The 24,502-nt window shown below is 37.1% G+C and overlaps 1 protein-coding gene across 1 annotated transcript in view; it reads right to left on the reverse strand.

Annotated features, from left to right (window-relative positions):
- Positions 1-24,502, reverse strand: part of MROH9 (maestro heat like repeat family member 9) — a 66,224-nt gene that overhangs the window by 21,933 nt on the left and 19,789 nt on the right. The window contains exons 6-13 of the mRNA XM_070497258.1: positions 14,995-15,008; positions 13,936-14,031; positions 10,571-10,720; positions 7,646-7,800; positions 6,004-6,169; positions 4,725-4,867; positions 3,557-3,694; positions 1,961-2,081 (exon numbers count right to left, since the gene is read on the reverse strand). Coding sequence (XP_070353359.1) covers positions 1,961-2,081; positions 3,557-3,694; positions 4,725-4,867; positions 6,004-6,169; positions 7,646-7,800; positions 10,571-10,720; positions 13,936-14,031; positions 14,995-15,008 — 983 coding nt within the window. The remainder of the gene's footprint in view (positions 1-1,960; positions 2,082-3,556; positions 3,695-4,724; positions 4,868-6,003; positions 6,170-7,645; positions 7,801-10,570; positions 10,721-13,935; positions 14,032-14,994; positions 15,009-24,502) is intronic.

The raw sequence follows: 24,502 nt of genomic DNA on the forward strand, positions 1-24,502 counted from the left end.
ACAAGAATGAAAAAATAAATGGAACCTAACAGAGTAACCTGAGACAGACCCTGAGATGTGTGTGTGTGTGGATGCGCATGTGTGTATGTACACGAAATTAACAAAGGTAATATCACCGGTGAGTAGTGCATTTGAGGCATATTAATTAATGATGCTGGGGTAGGTTAATTATTTAGCAAAAACTAAAGTTAGATCCTCACTACATGGTATACGACATAAACTTCATGTGAAAGAAAATTACATGTAAAAAATGTATCAAAAAATATATACATATAAATACATTATAAATAAATATTTATCAACTCTTTGACCAGGGTAGCTTTTTTTAATGCTCAATTTTTTGGAAAAATGCACATTGCATAAATAAAATTAAAAGGCAAACAACAAACTGAGTACTGACTCTCTACAGGCATTATAACCAAATATATAATAAACAATATTCTTCACAAATCTGTGGATTTGTGTGTGTGAGAGAGAGGGAAAGAGAGAGACAGCGAGAGAATCATAAAGTTCATTGAGAAAAACACAAGGATCATAATAGGTAAATGGGCAAAGGAGAGATCAAATTGTTCAGAATATGGAACTTTATGAATAATTATATTTTTTAAATGTTTAATCTCTCTAAAAATTTAAAAATTAAGGATAAATCAAATGACCTACAGGACGTCATGTCTACCTCTCAAATTGGAAAGCTCATCATTGTGGCGAGAGTGCAGTGGGTGAGCAGCCCATGAACTGCGTGGGGAGCATTGGTGGGCACCGCCTTCCGGAAATCAGCTTGGCGTTAAAAATCCTAAGGCTTGAGAATGCTTATACCTTTTAGTTATTATTTTAGATTCTTGGAATTTTTTAAAAGAAAAGAATCTAAAATACTAAAAGAAAAAGATTTAAGCACAAAGATATAAACTCTATTGCTATTTACATTAGTAGAAAATTGGAAATAACAAATATATATATATAAATACATGGCATAAGCATCCATAGTACTATCTTAAGTATTTCTGGCTGATAAAATTAAAATAAAGTAAAATGCACAGATGGTGTGATCAGAACAACTAAAGGCCAAGTGACCTCACAGTGAGCTGGACAGTTGAGGATTGCCCAGAAGTTCCAATTACAGAAAGTGGAGGAAGAATGTGGTCATCGCTGAGTCCTTGGAAAGACATGTATTCCAATCTCCAATAGCAGTAAGCATGTACTCATGATGAGAGAGAGAATTGGGTTTCATTAAACATCATCTGTCATATTAATGATGCTTATATAAATCTATGTTTGTAAATTTCTTTGAATGTATTATTTTATGGGAGCAATTATGTATGTCATATTTAGATCTATTTAATGTTTGTACATACTTAAATGACAATGCAATAAACATAATGAGAGATTCAAGTGCATTAAGCAAGTTTGAAAATTAGATTCGACTCAGATAATTTCAATTTATAGAACTTTCTACATGTCTTTAGCAAGCAAAAGGACTTCCTCAATTTGCATGGCTCTAGTATGGCATTACTATATATGACGTGATATTAACAGATAAATCGTTCTACATCTTTATTTTACCTAGTTATTTGGCCCATTACTTTTTTCTTTTAGATGCTCTGAAGCATCATTTAGATCCCAGTACCTAGTATCATTAGTGAACTCAGTTATCCCTTGATATACTTTAACAAGCATGCAAAGATATGTGAACTGGTAGTACAAAAATAATCAGTGTTTGTGCAAATCCATGCCCCCTAGGGCAAAACAAAAGCCAACTTTTGGAGCAGGCTAAGGGACAACCCTCCTATAATCCAGATCTATCTCCACCTCACCCCCTCAACTTCAGATATCTGTCATTGTCTTAACTCTTGGTAAGAATCAGCATTCAGAGAGGGAGATAAAAGGTTGGAGTGTTGATTTAAATTTGTATAAGGAAGGGGAATGGGAATCCGGTTGTTCACAGTCTCCTAATAAAACTCACTTCGGTGAGGAATATTACTGTGATGACACTGTCTTCTGACCCTCTAGGACCTTCTACTGAGAGCTTGTAGAGATAATGCAAAGTCTCTGGAAACTGTGGGAACTTATAGTCACTGAGAGTTCTGTAAAGGAGAATAAGGCACTGAATTAGCAAAGAAGATGAAAACATTTTCTGCATCAGTAAATGCTAATGGTAATAAAGAGAGAATCATTATTCTCAGGTCTTGTACCACCCACATAAAAAGAAAGATATTATGTAATATTCCCTAATCCAAGGTGAACTGCAGCCCCATTATAAATTCTACACATACTCTCGGGAATTATATATACTTGGATCACTGACAACATCTCTTTCCTTAAAGTCATCCCCTTTCCTGTCTCTCCCATCCCGTGCCACAGGACAGAATGTCCTATATTACCAAACGATGCCTGGCCAAAGGGAGAGAAAATAAATAGTTCCAAATAAATGTCTTGGTAATCCAAGACAGGCATGCGGTACACCTTTGTGGTTTTAGACCAAGTCCTTTTTTTGAATGATAGAACAAAGAAGAGAGTTTGGGGTTATCTATCTGGGTTATTGAGAAGAGGTGGTGAGCTCTGATTCACTAAGCCATTCTCCATAACACACTTGGGCGCTGGCCAGGCTCATGTTGGTCTGGATCGGGTCGATAGCAGCAGGATTGCGAAGGATGATGTGACAGTGGTTCCATTTGAAGACTTCAGGTCGGGATTCCAAACCAGTGCTCCTCAAACTTTAATGTGTGTACAAATCACCCAGGTATCTTGCTAAAATGCAGATTCTGATTCAGTAGGTCTGGAGTGGGTCATGAGATTCTGTATTTTTAACTCCCAGATGATGCTGTTGCTCCTTGTCTTTGAGTAAAAAGATACTAGGTACTAGGGACTCTTCATTAGTGGCCACTCGCAGAGCGCAGCTGTACTACGCTTTTACAAAGTAAGATGAGTTCTTGAAATCTATGTGCAAATAAGATGCCATTTTAAAAGCACCAAGAACTCTGAGACCATATAGACTGCATTTCTGGGTCAGTCACAACTTCAAATGGTCTATTATGTTGTCAAGGCCACGTATCTTGATTCTTGATCAGAAAATCTGATCCCTATAATCAGAAGCTTGCTGTTCACTAATGGGCTAAGTAGAAAAAACCCTTTCCAGTACAAGAAAAATAAAAGTCCTCTTTTATTATACTTTCCCAAGTTTATTTGTCTTTCTGAGCACAGGTTTTTGTCAGACCTCTAAAGTGGGAGCACATCTATAACTGATGCTGTCAGAGCAGGAATCAGCTAACGACAGAGGAAGGAGAAAGCAGACTGACCTCTAGCTCTCCCTATCTGAGAGAGGAAACTGTCCTACAGAGGGAGGATTAGTGGGTATCTGTCTCACCAGGCAAGAGGGAAGGAAACGGAAAAGTATCCCAAAGTAAAATTCCCTCAGAACAAGAAAAGAAGTAGAAATCAAATGGCAGTTCAGATCATTAGGAGAGATTTGGAAGTTGGAGTGGATATTGATTGTGTTCCCACGTGGCTTCATGGTAGAAAGACGGAGAAGGTGGGACGGAGACTCAGCGCCTGCTCTTACTTGGCCACAAGGTGGACCCCGTGATGGTGAAACAGCTCTTGGGAAAACTGGTTCCGGCAATTCTTTTTCTTTAGAGCAGTATCCACATGTTGCAGTCCAGAACAATTCAGCAGAACACTCAGGGCGTCCCAGGCATACCTAAGGCCCCAGAGAAGAGCAGAGTCATCACCTGACAGCAGCCTTCACATGGCTAAGTACATGTGACCTCCCTTTTCACTACACCTTGGACAGGATGCAGGTTTTGGGAAAGGGGATGTCTCAAAGGAAGGAGACTTCTTAATGCCCTTCATTTCCCCTGATTATCAGTACATGGGATGTGGCGTTAGACTGAAATTGTAGCACGTACGATCCAAGATTAATCATGGAGGAGCTTATTACTTTATTAGCTTATGAAGAGCTTATTAGCAAAAGAAGTTGAAAGATGTGATGACTTGCTAAAGGTGCCTGTTGATTTTCTTCTTTGGATGCTTTAAATAAATAGGACATATCCTCCTCCACTTGGCATGGTTTGAGGCATGCCTGCTTGGAAGACAGAGAGTGATTAAATATCTTAATGGGACTGATTGTGTTTTAGAGTTCTTCCGGGTTTAGAAGTCCACACTAGACAAGAGCAAATAGCAGACAATTGTGTCCAGATTTCCCTGGAGAGCAGCAAAGCTAATTGTACTCTCTTGGGTGAAAGGGAAAGGCTGACCCTCACCTTCTGTGGATGGAATGACTGCAGGCTATCACAAGCCCACATCTCACATCACCAACCGCAAAACAACTTTACAGTCTGCAGAGCACGTTTGTGCACGTTATTTTATCTCACACATACGATTACCGTGAGAGATCACTATCAGAGAGTAAAAAGCAGAGCTGCACTGTGTCTGGCTTTGTGTCTAATGCCCCTCTCGGCTCTCTCTCTTTGGTGGCCTCCCGTTGTGGCAGGAGTGTGGGAGTGGTTCTCCATACACTACACACACACTCAGGGAGGGTCCTAGCTAACTTCTAGCTACTTAGGATAGCTACTTTTCTGAAGCTACCCTTCAGAGGAGAGAAAACTGTAATAAATGAATGCACTGCATATGGGAGTATAAAGAGTTCCACATGCACCCAAAGGAGCGGAAATAATTGATAGCTAGAAGCTTATTTCTTATTCAATCTAAAATAACCACTACTGTCTCACAAAGGCCTGTCCTCTGTCATCAGTTTCAGGTTGCTGCTGTAAGAGAGTTGAAGCATGAGAGCCATCAGGAGCTGAGGGAAAAACTGGGCCACTGCTTTCTTGTAAGGACAAACAGGTAGCAATGTGCACAGGGCCTGCGATGCCTATAAAGGAAGGAAAAAGGAGTCAAGAACGTAACCATCTCTCTCTAAACTCAGTCATCCTTAGTGTGGGGGGTGAAGGAAGGGACTCTGCAACCCCTCCCTCAGCTTTCTTGAAGGAAGCCTGAAGCATGCAAGTGTATTCATTCATTCAATGACAGTTACTAAGTTCGTTCTTAACCAAGAGCTGTGCCAAGCATCGTATGCAAGGGGCTCCCAAAGCACTATCAACATTCCCCTGGCTGCCAAACCAGCAGGAAGTAAGCTGTTACCCAAGGAGGGTGCACATCCCAAGGTCTTCTTCATATGTGGCCATGAAGAATAGTCAAACTAATAACCCAGGTTCTCCCTGTGCTAAACAACACAGGGCAGTGAGATATCTGAGGGGGTGCGTGCCAGGTCACTAACAAATCATTTGATCCACTGCAGTACCCACCACATCAGAGGAACACATCCCACCCCCTCCACGTGTTTTTTCTACTATATCTCTGTAAGACTTGAATTTACTCCCAGGAGAGGTGATTTTGGTCCTTGGGAGATACATAATGATGGACACAAAAGAGATTAGGCCTTCACATGCCTATAAAAGTCTATATGACCTAGCTGGTGGCTACTACCCTGACATCATCTCTTATACGTTCATCCTTGCTCAATTCTCTCCAGACTTTTTGCCTCCTTGCATTCACTGACCTACCAGGTAAGCTTGCATCACTACAGGACTTTTGCCCTTCTCTCTGTCTAGAATGCTCTTGCCCGGATACCTGCAAGGATCACTGTGTCACCTCATTCAGGTCTCTGATTAGCTGTCACCTCAGCATAGAGGCCAGCCCTGAGCAAGCTACCTAAACTCTCCCTGTCACTTTCTTTTCCCCACACCACCTTATGTTTCTTCTAAGCTTTATACCGTCTGACATATGATACATTTATTTGTTCATTGTCTGTGTTTCTTACCAGAATATAAGATCCAAAATCAGGATATGGCACATAGTAGGCACTCAATAAATACGTGTTGAATGAATGAAAGAATGAATGAGAGCAGGGCTGTGTCAAGGAAGGATGACTGAGTCCTTGGGCAGATAGGGATTTTCATGATCAGGAAGACAGTGCTGAGAAAAAGAAACACTCATCGTATTATTTACCGCCACTGGCATCATATTGGTAGCATCCAAAGAGAAACGTCTCCTGTCCATTATTTTATCGTGCATTTCCCCAGGCTTTCCTTTTAGTATCAACAAGATCGTCTTCAGCACGTGAGGGGCCACGCTCGACTCAGAACCAGCCGCGTGCCACATCATTATCAAGGTGCTGCAAACACAATCCCACACCCAGAAAGAGAATCGTAAGTTTTCATTGCTTACTTAATACAGTGACATGAATCAGGAAAAGAGTCTTGGTTTGACACCTTTATATAGCAAAGATACTGCAAACAAGTCCAAAACAAACTGATATTCCCATTTCCAAAGGATCTCATTAAGTCTTTTGTCCTTGAAAACCGAGGAAGAATTTCGAAAGGTCTTATGGAAAATACAGCCTGCAAGTCTGCAAGTTCATTTCCTACTACTATTTAAACGTCTGTCCAGCTCACCGTCAAGAGCTGATCAACTTTCTGCACCCCCTACTCTCTCTGTACTTCCCACCTTGTGATCTTGTTTGCCCAGAGATAAAAGAATATTTAAAAACTGATAGGGAAATACAAATTAGCATATAAAGAAACATATCGATTAAAAAACCTAAATAGATTTTAAAAAAACCCATGTAAATTTAAAAATTTAAAAAATCCTTTCACACAGTGGGGGTTTAGTTCCTGAAGAGAAAACATTGAGTCTTATGAAGATTTTCTGTTTTCAGGAATTTCCTAAATAGTGAAATACTTTGTGAGTTTAAATTTCTTAATAAATACAAGCTTTCATTTGGAAAGAGGTCAATCATATAATTTATTTAGCATTTTGTTGATTTTGATGCCTCTCACAGATGTGAACTCATTTAAACCATACAACAGCTTTATAGATAGAATTTCCTCATTTCACAGATGAAGAAATTGAGGATCAAGAGGTTTATGAAACTTGTACGATATCACACAGAATGTAAGAGTCAAGGCTGGGTTGGGTTTTAGGTTCATTTGTTTCCAAAGCCTGAATCCTTTCCATAATATGACCTCCTGCCTTTTACGCTGTCGATGGTAGAGAAGTAATACCTTCCTTTCCAATGTGTAAACGATAGAAATGGAGTGATAGGATTTACTAAGCTCTTCTAATGTGCTGTTATTCATACTGTCCCATAGGCTCACGGTAACATTCTTTTCTTCTTAAATATTTCTTGTGATCTTGGATCATGAATTTTGGGTGAACAGTTAATGGACAAGGCACTCCCAATTATACCTTGGAATATTTAATGTTTTGTTATTTCATTGGTGGGTGGGAATATCCTACATCGGTACTTCATAATTGAGAAAAACACTCTAAGAATGTTATCACATATGGTTTGGAAAAAAATCTATTACTACTTTGAAAAGAGATTTGTTCCTATGGAATAAGCAGAACATAATTTAAAGCCTAAGGTAAATAATAGTGACAATGATCATTTCTTGATGGTCTCCTGTGTGCCAACTATCGTACAAGGATTTGAATAGCACATATCGTATTTAAGCCTTACAATCATCCTCTGTGATGTGAAAATAGATATTCTCTTTCAGCGAAAAGGAAACCACACCAGACCTGTCCAGTCTGTCTGACTCTGGAGACTGGGAACAAACTCTTGCGGAAGGGACAAGGGGGCCCTTACTTGTCTGCTGGGACCGGGTAGTCCATCATTTGAAAGATGACCTTCTTTGGTGACATGCGTGTCAGCAAGGTGATGACCTGCAACATAGCTTGCTTCATAATGTGAGAAGAATTGCCACGCAATTGCTTATAAATAAAATCCACAATCTTAGACACCTGGAAAAGTAATTTCACAGGTCAACAAGGGTCTCCTGTTTCATGGCTACCTCTAAACCAAGGCATTTCTTAGACAAAAGAATTCAGTCCTTCTCAGAATGACCAAGGCAGCAGTTAACACATAAATAAGCATGAGCAGAAAAAAAATTTATGTGCTTGACTAAACAATGCAAAATATTTATTTGGATGAGGAATAAATCTGTGCATTTATGGATAGCATGAAAATATCCATTTTTTAAAAAAAGTTTATTTTAGGGGGTAGACTTCATTGTATAAGACATACAAGCTCAATGTAGAAAACATATGTATGATTCAAGTCCTTTAAGAAGAAAGTAAAAATAATGGAACAGAATAACAATGGAACTATAAACATCAAAAAAAACTTTCAGAAAATTAAAGATTTGAATCTACATATTGAAGGAGTGGACCGTGTGTTGGAGGAACGGCCCAGAACGGTAAATGTTGAGTCATAATTTTGCAAACTCTAGTCATAGGCTTCATGTTAATTTTATTTTTTCCTCTTCTTATTCATTCTTGAGCAAGGCGAGTTCTAGCTAGACCTGGGATTTGTCTTATATCAATGGCTGTATATTCAGCTTCAAATTTAACCCACCCAGATCACCTCACTTCTTATTTTGAAAATACTCAGAGATCATAAACTGAAAAGTTGTTGATGTAAATTTACATTCCATTGCAATTGCATAACGTGCAATTCAATTATCTGTGCACTGCCTTCTACTCCAAAGAAAAACAAAAACATAAATGAAGTGTTGTTAAATAGCGCAGGACATTCCTCCCACCACATTTGCTCCAAGGGGAACGTGACATGGGAGACAGTAAACCGCTGTTCTTCTCCACTGACCTCTTCACTATTGGGTTTAGAACTTTTCCTTCTCCTCCTCTCCCCCTCCTTAAATGCAGCATGTCTCTAAAACAAGCCCATATGTTACTGGATGCTTGATTATAGAAACAGCGATCTGCTTTAATCCTCAAGGAAAGACTTGCTGTGTTAGATTTATTTAGAGCCTGTAAGCCCACATACTATATGCAATTTAGGGGATTTTCAGGGATGATTTTAACCAAACACAATTTTTCATTATAACTGACTTTAGAAGCTAACTCTGTTTAAGACGAGAATCCACTATATTCAGTAGTTCAATAGTTTGTGGGAGCTGGGATGGGGCAGTAAGTTGCTGAACTCCATTTCTGTTCAGTTTTTTCTCGGTGTTCAATGATTTAACTGTAACAGAGGCTAGTTTTACATATCTAGTTTTCTGTTTGGCTCTTCTTCCTCTCCGGGGATGTGATATGGCTTTATCTAGCCTCCCTTTTGGTGTTCTTTCTCACAGCATGAGAGGAGAACTTTCTTTTGCCAAGGAAATGACTGCTGCCCTCCAGTTTACCCCTTGGCTGTGGCTGCCTTCTAGAATGCTCCTGTCTAGCAGCATTGGAGTTCTGTAAGAAGTGTTGCTTCCTCTTTCCTGCTCTCTGAATTTGAGTATGAGCTCTCGGTTTATTTTCAATCACATAACACAGCTATGTCAGGAGCGGGAACTGGGAGTTTCAGGGAGCTGGCTTCATGGGCAGGTGATCTACGCATTTGCAGAGGGTCCCATACTCAGAAGGTCCCCTCACTTTGTTTAAAGCTCTGCTGCTGCCATCTTGAAATTTTTAACAATTTCATCTTTGAGCTTGTGTTTTTTAAGGGAAGTTCTATTGGACTTCATGCATCAGGAGGCATGTGAGCAGAGATCTGTGCGATATGTGAGTCAGCCGTGGTTCCTTCAGTCCCATTCACATGCAACGTTTATGATAAGTGCACAGAATTCCAGTGGACCCACAATGTATAACAGTTAAGTGGGAAATCAAAGCGAGTGTAACCACAATAAGCATTTATTGAAGCCTCAACCACTTAAGCTGAAAATGATGACATAGAAAGAAAGAGAAAGATGAGGTACCCCGTAAATTCTTTTCCTTCCAGTCTTTCTTTATCGATAAGCTGAAGATAGAGACTGTTAATAGAATGTGTGAGTGACAAGAAGTGAAATAAAGACAACTGAGTTAGTTTTATGTAGTGCTTCTACTCTTCTAGTAAGAATGAGCTACATATGCATGGACAAGCCATGAAATACGAATTACATTATTTTGTTGATTCTGTGTATGACTTAAATGCTGTTATATTTATATCTATAACTGGCATTGCACAATATAAATATAGATGGTAAAATTCATGCTAATAACTTAAAATTTTAATTTTTTGTTTACTTAGAAATAGATTAAATAGAAAATAAAAACACCTTAACAAACTGAGAGAGGGACTGTGGAGGAAAGGAAAAAACTTCATATGCTTGTATATTTAATGGTACTTTTTTCCTACAAGAAGCTCCACACTTCATTTTGCAATAGACCCCACAAATTATATAGCCAGACCTACAGCAAGCTGAAGTGCTTTGAAGTTTCCTTAATGATTAAGCAGTGGATTTCAATTATAGCTGTACTATTTTATTGTTATTAATGTATTTCTTTAAAAACTTTGAAGCAAATACCTCAAAATATTATGACTTGGTGTGACTGGTGGTGAAAGGTCATCCCATTATTTTCAAAACTTTTTGGTATACTTGAAACATTTCACAAAAAAATTCCCATGATTAAAGTGACACAATGAGCAATGGCAAGACATATATATGAAAAGAAGTAGGCATATAACAAATTCAGCAAGAGCACTTTGGAGAATAAACTCTGTGCTCGCTGCTCATTGTCAATATCTTACCATGGTGACCTTATGGGCGTGATATTCCAGCGTCAGTTTCAGTATGGTCGAAGCCTCCAACGCAGTTGTATAATCAGACGCAGACAGTCGCACGAGGAGACTCCACACAAAGTCAGTCAGCAAGGATGGCATTAAGGTTTCTCCCACATTCTGAAACCAAAAAAGAGAGCCATGACTCCAGCCTTACCTACACAGGCAGAGAAACTTGGACATCCTGAGGGAAACTCCAGGGCCAAGCAGGCCACGTGATTTTCCCGGGCCCTACGCGCTTTTGCTGTTGTGGGCCTTTTTCTATTAAAAAATGTTAAAAAACATATTTTACAACTCTGTTGATATTAAGCTGACTATCATTCAAGCTGAATTATATATACGTATTTTTTCTTCTGATTTTGAAAGCAACTAAAACATTTTCATATGGATATGTCAGCTCTGGAGGCAGACCAGGGAGAAAAGGAAAACCATGGCATTAAAAATAAGAGGAACTATAAAATATTGATTTTACCTAAGTTTAGCTGTTCATATATTGGAAACTATTATGAACTTCTTCAGCTTTGGAAATGAGTTTGCTCAGATCAGAAACAAGCATGATTAGTAGAAGGTGCAGGAGGGGATGAGATAAGAAAGGCAAGGCGATTCTGCGGTGTGGACTTTTCTCTTTCCCAGAGAAGGATCAAGAAGCAGGAAGAGATAAAAGGCCCATATGTCCATGGTTGAGGTACAAAAACTACAGTTCAAACAATCTCTTTCTAAAGTTAGGGGAATATCCATGGACCATAAAATATGAACAAAATTACACGATTATGGATCTCTCAGTTAAGAAAGATGGATGAGCCGCGTTTTCTCCTGTGTCATTCTCCCAAGTACACAAGGTACCCAATCTTGACAATAAAAGCTTTTCTGCATGCCCTGTGAAAGGATGGAGTGTTGCTCTTTTTTCCAGTAGGGTAGGACTGAGGTCTGAAAAAGAATGGATGACCACCAGCCTCCCTCCCACTGGGCAGAGGGGTAAGGGACGGTATTGTTGGAACGCTATGGAGAAAGCCAAAGGAGGGTCACTAAGGCTTGGTTAGGCAGACTGAACATCACTAATAGTTTACCCCTCTTTAAGAAAGCCAGATTTAATTATATAAGATGGTGAATTTTTCAAAAATCATTGGAAGGAGGAATATTCTCTTTTGAATAATTATTTGTTTATTCAACAAACTATTTTATGTTAGTGTCTATTTAAAAGTTGTAGAAGAAGCAATTCCTAGTGAAACTTAGAGCTGGTGTTAGAAGTTTCTGTCATATGAAGGTACAGATATGACAGGGAGTGCATCAAACGATAGGGCTCACTTTGTAACAGGTGATCTACATGCAACTCATCAGAAATATGCCAATCACAGAGAACAGCTGGACTCTCAAGAGACCCCCTGTATCTCCTCCTGTTTCTCACTGTTACACCGTGTTGTTACATATTATGTAATTCTAACTACGTATTACATACTCGTACTATACGAGTACACATCTAATGCGCTACTCATTGTAATAGTTGCATAATATACTGTTAACTTGATATTCCACAATTTGTCATTTATTTATCCATATTTGACACACAGTTTTTAAAAGAAAATCATACATTTGTGAAGGACCTCTTCTAATAAGTAGATATATTATTTTGAGTTATTTCCTTTCTATAAATTCCCATGAGTGAGATTGCTAGGTTATTTGGTATGAATATTTTTTGTTTGTTCAATCTGTGACACTTTCAGTGCCCTCAATAGCTCCTGTAGAAGACAGTGTCCTCTCTTATAAGTGGTCACTATATAAAAAGGAGAGCCTCTTAGTTTGTAAACTCCTTTCTTTCTTTTTTTTTTTTTTTTCCAATCCAATCATCCTATTTACTGGTGTTTTGCTTCTACCTCTCTTGGCTAAAAACCTTGCTGCTTATACTCCTATTTGTGTCCTTTGAGCTTTTTCTTTGGCTAAGGTCCTCTTGGTCCCCTTCTTACAACCTTAGCTTCTCTCAACCCACCTGTTCCAATCTACCTTTGAAAGGCCCTACCTCAGGGATTTCCAGCTACTGATCTTGCACACAGTGCTAGCACTGGGCCCGCATTGGTCTCACAGTTGGGAACTGAATAACAGGTCCTGAATACAAGGACCCAGGGCACCTCGCTCCAAACCCAAGGATTTCTAAATCTGATGGACATTAAACTCAGGTAAGAGAGGACACCGACCTGAAAGTGGTGATAATACACTTCAAGAAATGCTCGGAAGAGGCTCTGAGAAGGCTGCCAGTCCTAGGCTCACTGGCGCAATCGTGGCATTCAGGATTTCAACTCCAGGACACTGGAGTGGGGGATGGAAGACTGTAGAAGGACTTTCAGTACACCTATACAGGTAAACCCAGTTTCTTCATGTAAATGGACAACTTCATAGTCAACAAGGCTTGTGATTTTTGAGGGATGGTGGATTATGAATAATCCTGATTTCGGAAAGATGCATCATCATGTAGATGCATACTTAAGACATCTATGCAGTATTTTTGACCATATTATGTGAGGTGTATCACTTCTGCATCTCCTCAGGCTCCCACAGTTCTATCTACCTCAGTTGTGGGAGGGAAAGGCACTGCTTCATATATGTAGTTTTAGGAGGAACCATAAGACCTTCCCTACTCAAGAGATGAGATAACCTGAAGGGCCTCTCCAGCAGATTTCCTGAGCTGTCAGCACAATGAGAACAATAGAAGGCTGTTTGTTGGACAGCCCAACCTAGGCTGCCATGCTGGGTGACCTCTCAAGCATGGAGAGAAGCTTGTGTACTTGAAAGAAACTGAGGGAGTATATAGAGCTATAGAGCCTCATGGTTTTCCCTGAGGGTTTGGTCGGTGTAAAAACTATTTACATGGTCCTGAGGTTTATCACTTAAACTTAAAAAAAAATTTAATAGGTTTTTAAAACAAAATCTAAAACATATTATTTTGATGTTTGCTGAGTAAATTATAATAGTATTGAAGAGCCGTTAATTGGTGACTCCATTAGTTTTGCTAAATAACCAGAACTTCCCCATCTGTATGACCTATTTATTAACCAAACAAAAAGAAGAAATAAAACTGGAAAGACGTCTGTCTCTCATTTGCATTCTATAAGAATTAAGCAAAATAATATAAATTGCTATATTCAGGAATAATAGGCATAAATTATTATTAACAGAGATGAAAATCAGGAAGCCAAATACTCTATACATCATTTACTCTTTGCTTCACTGAATTAAAAAAAATGAAAAAAATTATTAAAAATATAAACTGATGAAACAAGTTACCACTATATGTAACAACATACATTAAAAAAAGGCATACGATAAAGCAGGGACTAAGTTACCTGAGCAATTTTAGTTTTCTCTCGTTGCAAGGCCTTGGGCAGGAATTCTGCATCAGAAGCAAAAGGCAGGAAGTGCTGGCTTCCAGATTTATCATACTTTGCACTTTTGTTTTTTAAGATATCCGCTGTATTAAGGAAAAGAGTTTAAGATTTTTATTTGATCACTGGTTCCTTCTGTGGCATTGCTATTTCAAATTTCCTCTTCCTGCCAATTCTGGAGATCTAAAGTTTTCTGAATCTTGAACTCTCTGCTGATAGTTTAGTCACACAAAATATTATGACTGCACTGACCCAGAGTTTAGAAAGTGTTTAAGAGAGGTCTCTCTGAAGTAGACATGGAGGACATTGATAATTTTAATAGGTTGACCAGAATGTCAAATACATTTAGGCCATCAAACGCACTGTTTAGTGCACTGGAAAAGCTATTGCTAAGTTGGAGAGACATTGGTAGAAGAACAGACTTGTAGGGGTTTTGCAAAGAGCTGAGGGAGAGGTAAAGCAGGAAAGTGAAAAGCTCTCAATGAAAGCTTCAGGCGCGGGTGTCTTTAGTTCCAGAGAAGGTGGGTTTTAAATGACTTTGTTTGTTAGTTAACAGATTTATAGAGATGTAATCGAATGCAACATATTTAAAGTGTACAATTTGGTAAGTTTTTGTAGATGTATATACCTATGAAATATTAGCACAGTCAAAAAAAAATATTCATCACCTCCAAAAGTTTTCCTTGTGTCCTTTTATAATCCCTCACATCTGCTCCCTGTACCCAAACCCCCCTAAGCCAAAGGTAACCACTGATCTGCTTTCTGTCAAGGTTGCATTTCTGATTTTTATATAAGTGGAGTCGTATATAAAAGTGCTCCTTTGTTGTTTGACATCTTTCACTCAACAAAATTATTTTGCGATCCATCCATGGTGTTGCGTGTATCAATGGTTCATTACTCTTTACTGATGAATACTATTCCATTGTATGTATATAACAACATCTATTTATCCATTTTCCTGTTGATGGACATTTGGGTTGTTTTCAGTTTTTGGCTATTACAAATAAAAGTGCTGTCAACCTTTGTATGCAAGTCTTTGCACAAATATTTGCTTTCATTTCTCTTAGGTAAATACTAAGTTGTAGAATGACCAGATCATACAACAGACGTGTATTTAACGTTTTAGAATACTGGCGAATTATTTTCCAAAGTAGTTGTACCATTTCACATTCCTTTCAGCAATGTATGTTCCAGTTGCTTCACGTCTTAAATAACATATGGTATGGTCAGTCTTTAAATTTTAGACATTCTTATGGGTGTGTAGTGGTATCTCATTGAAGTTTTAATTTACATTTCTTTTATGACTATACACTCAACATCTTTTGATATGCTTCCTCGCCCTCTGTGCTTCTTTGGTGAAATGAATATTCAAATCTACCAATGTTTTTTAATTTGTCTGTTTTCTTACTGAGTTTTGAGTGTTCTCTTAAAATTCTCGATGCAAGTCTTTTATCAGACATATAACTTGCAAATATTTTCTCCCAGTCTGTGGCTTACCTATTCTCTTAGCAGTGTCTTTCAAAGAGCAGAAATATTTAATTTATCATTTTTTTCATTAATTGGTCATGCTTTGATGTTGTATTTAAGAAATCTTTGCCTAACCCAAGGCACAAAGATTTCTTCTAGTTTCATAGTTTTAGATTTTACATTTAGTCCTATGATCCATTTTGAATTAACTTTTGTATATGTATGAGATATAGATCAAAGTTCTTTTTTCAGGATATAAATAATTTTTCCAACACTGCTTATTGAAATTTATCCTTTCTCCACTGAATTGCCTTTGAACCTTAGTCAAAAATCATTTGATCATATATGTGTGGATCTATTTATGGACTCTGTTCTATTATATTCAGTACAATGTTGAGTAGAAGTAATGACTGCACATCCTTGTCTTTTTCCTGATCTTTTGGGGAAATCACTGAGCATTTCACCATTAAGTATACTGTTAGCTTTAGGTTTTTCAAAGATGTACTTTAGCAGGTGGAGGAAGTTCTCTTTCTACTCCTAGTTTTCTGAGAGTATTTACCAGGAATGGATGTTGAATTTCGTCAATGCTTTTTCTGTATCTACTGAAATGATTATATAGTTACCTTTTTCATCTGTTAATATGGTATGTTACATTGATTGGTTTTCAAATGTTAAATTGCTATTACACTCCTGGGATAAATTCTACATGGTCACGAATATTATTCTTTTTATGTATTGTAGTATTTGATTTGCTAAACTTGTTAAAAAATTTTTGCTTCTATGTTCTTGAGGGACATTACTCTGTAGTTTTTGTTTTTGTTTTTATTTTTTGCATAATGCCTTTATGTGATTTTGGTATCCCAATAATGCCAGCCTTATAGAATGAATTGGCAAGTATTCCTTTACCCTCACATTTCTGAAAGACTTTGTGTAGAATTGGTATAATTTCTTCCTTAAATATTTGCTATATCATTTCAGTCTGGAGTTTTCTTTACAAGAAGGATTTAACTGCAAGTTCAATTTCTTTGGTAGACGTAGGCTATTTCTCTTATCTATTTCTTCTTGAGTGAACTTTGGTAATTTGTGTCTTTCAATGAATTTGTCTATTTTATCTAAGTTGTCAAATTTATTGGCATAAAGTTATTCATAATACTCCTTATTATTCTTTTAATATACATAGAATTGCTAGTGAAGTCATCTCTTTCATTTCTAATATTGATTATTTGTGTCTTCTCTCATAATTTTCCCCCGATCTTCTCAAAGAATCTGCTTTTGGCTTCATTGCTTTTCTATTATTGTTTTTTTGTTTTCATTTTTACTGTTTTTTGTTCAGATCTTTATTATTTTCTCTCCTCTGCTTACTTTTGACTTTATTTGCTCTTCTTTCTCTACTTAAGGTGGAAGCTGAGGTCATTAGCTTGAGAACTTTTCTAGATTCTTATATAGGCATATAGTACTATGAACTTCCCCCCTGGGAGCTTGTTTAGCTGCATCTCATGAATTTTGAAATTTTGTATTGTCATTTAGTTAAAAATATTTTTAATTTCACTTTTTATTTCTTTTTTAGACACATGGGTTATTTAGAAGTAGGCTATCTAGTTTCCAAATATTTTGGATTTTTCAGATATCTTTCTGGTTTTGATTTCTAATTTAATTCTATTTTGGTCAGAGAATATATTTATTTGACTTAACCACCTTTTCATTTCTTGACACTTGTTTTATGGCCTAAAATATGGTCTATTTTGATAAATTTTCTTCTTTCCCTGGAAAAGAAGGTTCATTTTCCATGATTGGTGGAGTGTTCTATAAATGTCACTTAGGACAAGTTGATTCAAATCTAAATCCTTACTGAATTTCTCTGTAAGTATGAATTATTGAGAAAGAGGTATTGAATTCTTTGACTGTAATTGTAGATCTATCTATTTCTTCTTGCAGTTCTATCAGTTTTTGTTTAGTGTATTTTGATTTTTTATTTTAATATATTTTTGTTTTCAGGTACGTAAGTGTTTAGGATTATTATGTCTTCTTAATTAATTGACTCCTTTATCATGACAAAATCACTATCTTTTTTCCCTGGATGCATTCCTTGTTCTGAAATGTATTCTTTTGATATTGGTATAACCATTTCAGTTTTCTTTTGACTAATGTTGGCCTGTTATATCATTTTCTAACTTTTAACTTTTATTCTGCTTGTGCCTTTACATTTAAAGTGATTTTCTCATAGGCAGCATATTTATAGTTGAGTCTTGCTTTTTATCCAATCTGATAATCTCTGTCTTTTCACCAGAGGTATATGGAGCATTTACGTTTATTCTGGAGGGGTTAAGTCTTCACCTCACCATTTTCTTTTTACTTTCCCCGTCTGTCCTTCTTTCTATTTTTCTTCTTTTTGCTAATGTTTTATGATTCCTTTTTATCTCCATTTTGGCTTACTATATAGAACTCTTTGCTATATAAGTTAAGTGATTGCTTTAGGGTTTATATTATACATCTGTAATTTATCACAGCTTACTTTTAAGTGATATTTCATGACTTTATGTATAAGAAACTTAAGTAGTGTTCATATTTGACCCTCTTTCAATCCTCTGTGCTATTGTTGTCATATATTTAGCTTTTACACTGTTATTATTTTTTGCTTTAAACAATTGATTATCATTTAAAAAGATTTAATAATAAGAAAGAAAATTTTAATATTTACCTACACAATTTTAATCCAGTGTTCTTCATTATTTTATGTTGATCTAGATTTTCACCTCGTATCATTTTTTTAAAGTTATGTATTTATTTTTATGTATTTATGCAGGTATTTTATGTATTTTTATGTATGTATTTTTGTTTGTGTATTTTTTTCTCTTCATTTTTATTGCAGTAACATTGATTTATAACATTATATAAATTTCAGGTGTATATCATTGTATTTCTATTTCTGTGTAGATTACATCATGTTCAACACCCAAAGACTAATTATAATCCACCACCACACATAAGTGCCAGCACCCTTTCACTCTCCTCCCTCCCCTCTTCCCCTCTGGTAACCACCAATCTAATCTCTGTTCCTACATGTTTGTCATTGTTTTTATCTTCTACTTATGAGTGAGCTCATATGGTATTTGACTTTCTCCCTCTGACTCTTTACTTAGCATAATACCCTCAAGGTTCATTCATGCTGTTACAAAAGGCTGGATTTCGTTGTTTCTTATGGCTGAATAGTATTCAGTTGTGTATATATACCACATCTTCTTTATCTGTTTGTCCCTTAATGGACACCTAGGTTGCTTCCAAGTCTTGGCTATTGTGAATAATGCTGCAATGAACATAGGGGTGCATGTATCTTTATGCATTCATGTTCTTTGGATAAATACCCAGCAGTGGAATAGTTGGATCATATGGCATTTCTATTCTTAATTTTTTGAGGAATCTCCACACTGTTTTTCATCATGGCTGCACCAGTTTGCACTCCCACCAGCAGTGTATGAGAGTTCCCTTCTCTCCACATCCTCTTCAACACTTGTTTCCTGTCTTGTTAATTATAGCCATTCTGATGGGAGTCAGGTGATATCTCATTGTAGTTTTGATTTGCATTTTCCCTGATAGTTAATGATGTTGAACATATTTTCATGTGCTTGTTGGCCATCTGTATATCTTCTTTGGAGAAATATCTGTTCAGATCTTTTGCACACTTGATAATTGGGTTGTTAGTTTTTCTTGTTGAGATGTAGGAATTCTTTGCGTATTTTGGATATTAACCCCTTATCAGATATATGGTTTGAAAATATCTTTTCCCAATTGTTAGGTTGTCTTTTCGTTTTGTTGATGGCTTTCTTTGCTGTGCAGAAGCTGCTTAGTTTGATGTGGTCCCATTTGTTTATTTTTTCTATTGTTTCCATTGCCTGGTCAGACATGGTGCTTGAAAATACGCTGCTAAGACTGATGTTGAAGAGTGTACTGCCTATGTTTTCTTCTAGAAGTTTAATGGTTCCAGGTCTTACATTGAAGTCTTTAACCCTTTTTGAGTTAATTTTTGTGTATGGTGTAAGATAATGGACTACTTTCATTCTTTCGCATGTGGCTGTCCAGTTTTCCCAACTCCATTTATGGAAGAGACTTCCCTTTCTCCATTGTATGTTCTTGGCTCCTTTGTTGAAAATTAGCTGTCCATAGGTATGTGAGTTTATTTCTGGGCTCTTGATTCTGTTCCATTGATCTGTGTGTCTGTTTTTGTGCCAGTACCATGCTATTTTGGTTACAATCGCTTTGTAGTATATTTTGAAATCAGGGAGTATGACACCTCCAGGTTTGTTCTTTTTTTTCAAGATTCCTTGGGATATTTGGAGTCCTTTTTTGCTCCATATAAATTTTGGGATCTTTATTCTGTATCTGTGAAAAATGTTGTTGGAACTTTGATAGAGATTGCATTGAATAAGTAGATTGCTTTAGGAAGTATGGACATTTTAACTCTATTAATTCTTCCAATCCAAGAGTACAGGATATCTTTCCATTTCTTTGTATCTGCTTCAATTTCTTTCAACAATGTTTTACAGATTTCAGTGTACAGATCTTTCACCTCTTTGATTAAGTTTATTCTTAGGTATTTTATTCTTTTCTTGCAATCGTAAATGCGATTGCATTCCTAATTTCTCTTGATGCTACTTCATTGTTAGTGTATAGAAATGCAACTGATTATTTTCCCCCATGGAAAACTAGCCATGAGCTAACATCTGCCGCCAATCCTCCTCTTTTTACTGAGGAAGATTGGCCCTGAGATACCATCTGTGCCCATCTTCTTCTATTTTTTATATGTGGGTTGCCTGCCACAGCATGGCTTGATAAGTGATGTGTAGGTCTGTACCTGGGATCTGAACCAGTGAACCCTGGGCCGCCAAAGCAGAGTGTGTGATCTTTTTTTTTTAAAGATTTTATTTTTTCCTTTTTCTCCCCAAAGCCCCCCGGTACATAGTTGTGTATTCTTCGTTGTGGGTTCTTCTAGTTGTGGCATGTGGGACGCTGCCTCAGCGTGGTCTGACGAGCAGTGCCATGTCCGCGCCCAGGATTCGAACCAACGAAACACTGGGCCGCCTGCGGCGGAGCGCGTGAACTTAACCACTCGGCCACGGGGCCAGCCCCCAGAGTGTGTGATCTTAACTGCTGTGCCACCAGGCAGGCCCCATAAATACAACTGATTTTTGGATGTTGATTTTTGTCTCATGCAATTCGACTGTATTCATTTATTATTTCTAAAAGTTTTTCAGTGGATTCTTTAGGGTTTTCTATATACAGAATCATGTCATCTGCAAATGGTGACAGTTTCACTTCTTCCTTTCCAATTTGAATCCCTTTTATTTCTTTTTCTTGCCTGATTGCTCTGCCTAAGACTTCCAACACTATGTTAAATAAGAGTGGTGACAGTGGGCATCCTTGTCTGGTTCCTGTTCTTAGAGGGATAGCTTTCAGTTTTTCTGCATTGAGAATGATATTAGCTGTGGATTTGTCATAGATGGCCTTTATTATGTACTTTCCAGCTAAATCCATTTTATTCAGAGTTTTTATCATAAATTGATGCTGTATCTTGTCAAATGCTTTCTCTGCATCTATTGAGATGATCATGATCATGTAATTTTTATTCATCATTTTGTTAATGTGGTGTATCACAATGATTGTTTTGCGGATGTTGAACCATCCTTGCATCCCTGGAATAAATCCCACTCAATCATGGTGTATGATCTTTTTAATGTATTGATGTATTCCATTTGCTAGTATTTCCTTGAGGGTTTTTGCAGGGATGTTCATCAGTGATATTGGCCTGTAATTTTCTTTTTTTGTGTTGTCCTTGTCTGGTTTTGCTGTCAGGGTAATGTTGGCTTCATAGAATGAGTTAGGAAGATTTCCTTCCTCTTCAAGGTTTTGGAAGAGTTTGAGAAGGATAGGTATTAAGTCTTCTTTGAATGTTTAGCAGAATTCACCAGGGAAGCCATCTGGTCCCGGGCTGTTGTTTTTTGATTACTATTTTGATCTCCTTACTGGTGACTGGTCTATTTAAATTCTGTATTTCTTCTAGATTCAGTTTTGGAAGGTTGTATGATTCTAAGAATTTATCCATTTCTTCTAGGTTTTCCAATTTGTTGGCATATAGCTTTTTGTCGTATTCTCTTATAATCTTTTATATCTCTGAGGTGTCCATTGCAATTTCTTCTCTTTCATTTCTGATTTTATTTATTTGAGCCTTCTCTCTTTTTTTCTTGGTGAGTCTAGCTAAAAGTTTGTCAATTTTGTTTATCTTTTCAAAGAACCAACTCTTGGTTTCATTGATTTTTTTAATTGTTTTTTTTAGTCTCTATTTCATTCATTTCCACTCTGAGTTTTATTATTTCCTTCCTTCTGCTGACTTTGGGTTTTGTTTCTTCTTCTTTTTCCAGTTCCTTTAGGTGCACTGTTAGGTATTTATCTGAGACGTTTCCGTTTGTTGAGGTAGGCCTGTATTGCTATAAATTTCCTTAGAACCGCTTTTGCTGTATCCTGTAAATTTTCGAATGTTGTATTTTCATTTGCATTTTTCTCAAGGTATTTTTGGATTTCTTCATTGACTCAATCATTGTTCAGTAGAATTTTGTTTTATCTCCACGTATTTGTGGCTTTTCTGATTTTCTTCTTATAGTTTATCTTTAGTTTCATACCACTGTGGGCATAAAAGATGCTTGGTATTATTTCAGTCTTCTTAAATTTATTGTGACTTATTTTGTGGCCTACTATGAGATCCATCCTAGAGAATGTTCCATGTGCATTTGAAAAGAATGTGTATTCTGCACTTTTTGGATGAAATATTTTGTATATGTCGTCTAAGTCCATCTGATCTGACATGTCATTTAAGGCCAATGTTTCCTTACTGATCTTCTGCTTGGATGATCTATCACTTGATGTAAATGTAGTGTTAAAGTCCCATACTATTATTCTGTCACTATCTATTTCTCCTTTTATGTTTGTTAATAATTGTTTTATATATTTAGATGTTCCTATGTTGGGAACATAGATATTTACAAGTGTTATATCCTCTTGTTGGATTGTTCCCTTTATTGTTATGGAGTGCCCTTCTTTGTCTATTGTTACAGTTTTTGTTTTAAAGTCTACTTTTTCTGATATAAGCATTGCTTCCCCAGCTTTCTTTTCATTACCATCTTTTTCCAGCCCTTCACTTTCAGTTTGTGAGTGTCTTTAGGTCTGAAGTGTGTCTCTTGTATGCGACATATATATGGGTCTTGTTTTGTCATCCAATCAGCCACCTTATGCCTTTTGATTGAAACATTTAGTCCTTTGACATTTAAAGTAGCTATTGATAAGAATGTACTTATTGCCATTTTGTTACTTTTTTTTCTGGGTGTTTTAGTAGTTCTTCTCTGCTACTTTCTTCTCTTTCTTTCTTTGTGGTTTGATGGCTTTCTTTAGTATTATGTTTGGGCTCCTTTCTCTTAATTTTTTGTGTATTAATTATAGGTATCTGGTTTGTGATTACCATGAGGTTCATATATAATAACCTACATGTATAGCAGTCTATGTTAAGTTGATGGTCTCTTTAGTTTGACCTCTTGCTAAAAGCTCTACTCTTTAAACTCCTCCTCCCACATTTTATGTTTTTGATATTGTATCTAACCTCTTTGTGTGTGTGTGTTTACCCATTACTGTCCTATCATGGAAATAGATAATTTTAGTACTTGTGTCCTTTGTCTTTCATATTATCTTTATAGGTGATTGATCTACCTTTACTGTATTTTTGCCTTTACCAATGAGTTTATTGCCTTTTCTTTGGCTAATTTTCTTATTCCTAGTTGTTGTCTCCTCTTTCCCACTTAAATAAGCCCCTTTAGCATTTCTTGTAAGACTGATTTCTTTGTGATAAACATCTTTAATTTTTGCTTGTCTCGGAAATGCTTTATCTCTCCTTCCATTCTGAATGATAACCTTGCTGGGTAGAGTATTCTTGGCTGTAGGTTTTTTCTTTCAGTGCTTTAGATATATTGTGCCACTCCCTTCTAACCAGTAAGGTTTCTGCCGAGAAGTCAGTTGATAGCCTTATGGGTTTCCCTTTGTATGTAACTTGTAGCCTTTCTCTTGTGGCTTTTAGGATTCTCTCTTTATCTTTAATTCTTGACATTTTATTTATAATGTGTCTTGGTGTGGGCCTCTTTTGGTTTATCTTGTTCAATGCTCTCTGTGCTTCCTGTGTCTGGATGTCTGTTTCCTTGCCTAGATTAGAAAAGCTTCAAGCTATTATTTCTTCAAATACATTCTCTGCTCCTTTGTCTCTCTTTTCTCCTTCTGGGATGCCTATAATATGAATGTTAGTGCACTTGATGTTGTTACTGAGGTCCCTTAGACTGTTCTCGTTCTTTTTAATTCTTTTTGCTTTTATCTGTTCAGCTTGGGTGATTTCCTCTAGTCTTTCTTCCTGCTCGCTGATCTGTTCTTCTGTATCATCTACTCTGCTATTGAATCCCTCTAGTGAATTCTTCATTTGCACTATTGTATTCTTCATTTCTGGTTGGTTCTTTTTTATATTTTCCAATTCTTTGTTGAAGTTCTCACTGAATTCCTCCATTCTTCCTCCAAGATCAGTGAGCATCTTTATGACTTTTTTGTTTGAACTCTTTGTCAGGTAGGTTGTTTATTTCTGTTTCATTTAGTTCTTTACCTGGGATTTTGTCCTGTTCTTTTACTTCGAATGTATTCCTTTGACTCATCAATTTGCCTCTTTCTCTATGCTTATATCTACATACTAGGTAGGTCAGCTATATCTCCTGATCTTGGAAAGGTGGCCTTATGTAAGAGATGCCTTATGAAGCCCAGCAGTATGCTTCCTTCTTGTCACCCATTCCAAATGTTCCAGGGGTGTCTCCTGTGTGGGCTGTGTGTGTCCTTCTGCTGTGGCAGGGTTGCTCTTGCTGCAGGTGCACAGGGAGTCCAGGCTCTCCCCCTGACCAGCTTGTTGTAATTCTCAGCTGCATGTGGCTACTATGGACCCTTCAGTCACTTTGTTGGGCATGGGGAGCTGCAGCACAGTTGGCTGCAAGGT

The sequence above is a fragment of the Equus asinus genome, chromosome 25, assembly GCF_041296235.1.
Source record: "Equus asinus isolate D_3611 breed Donkey chromosome 25, EquAss-T2T_v2, whole genome shotgun sequence".
NCBI classification, from domain to species: Eukaryota; Metazoa; Chordata; class Mammalia; order Perissodactyla; family Equidae; genus Equus; species Equus asinus.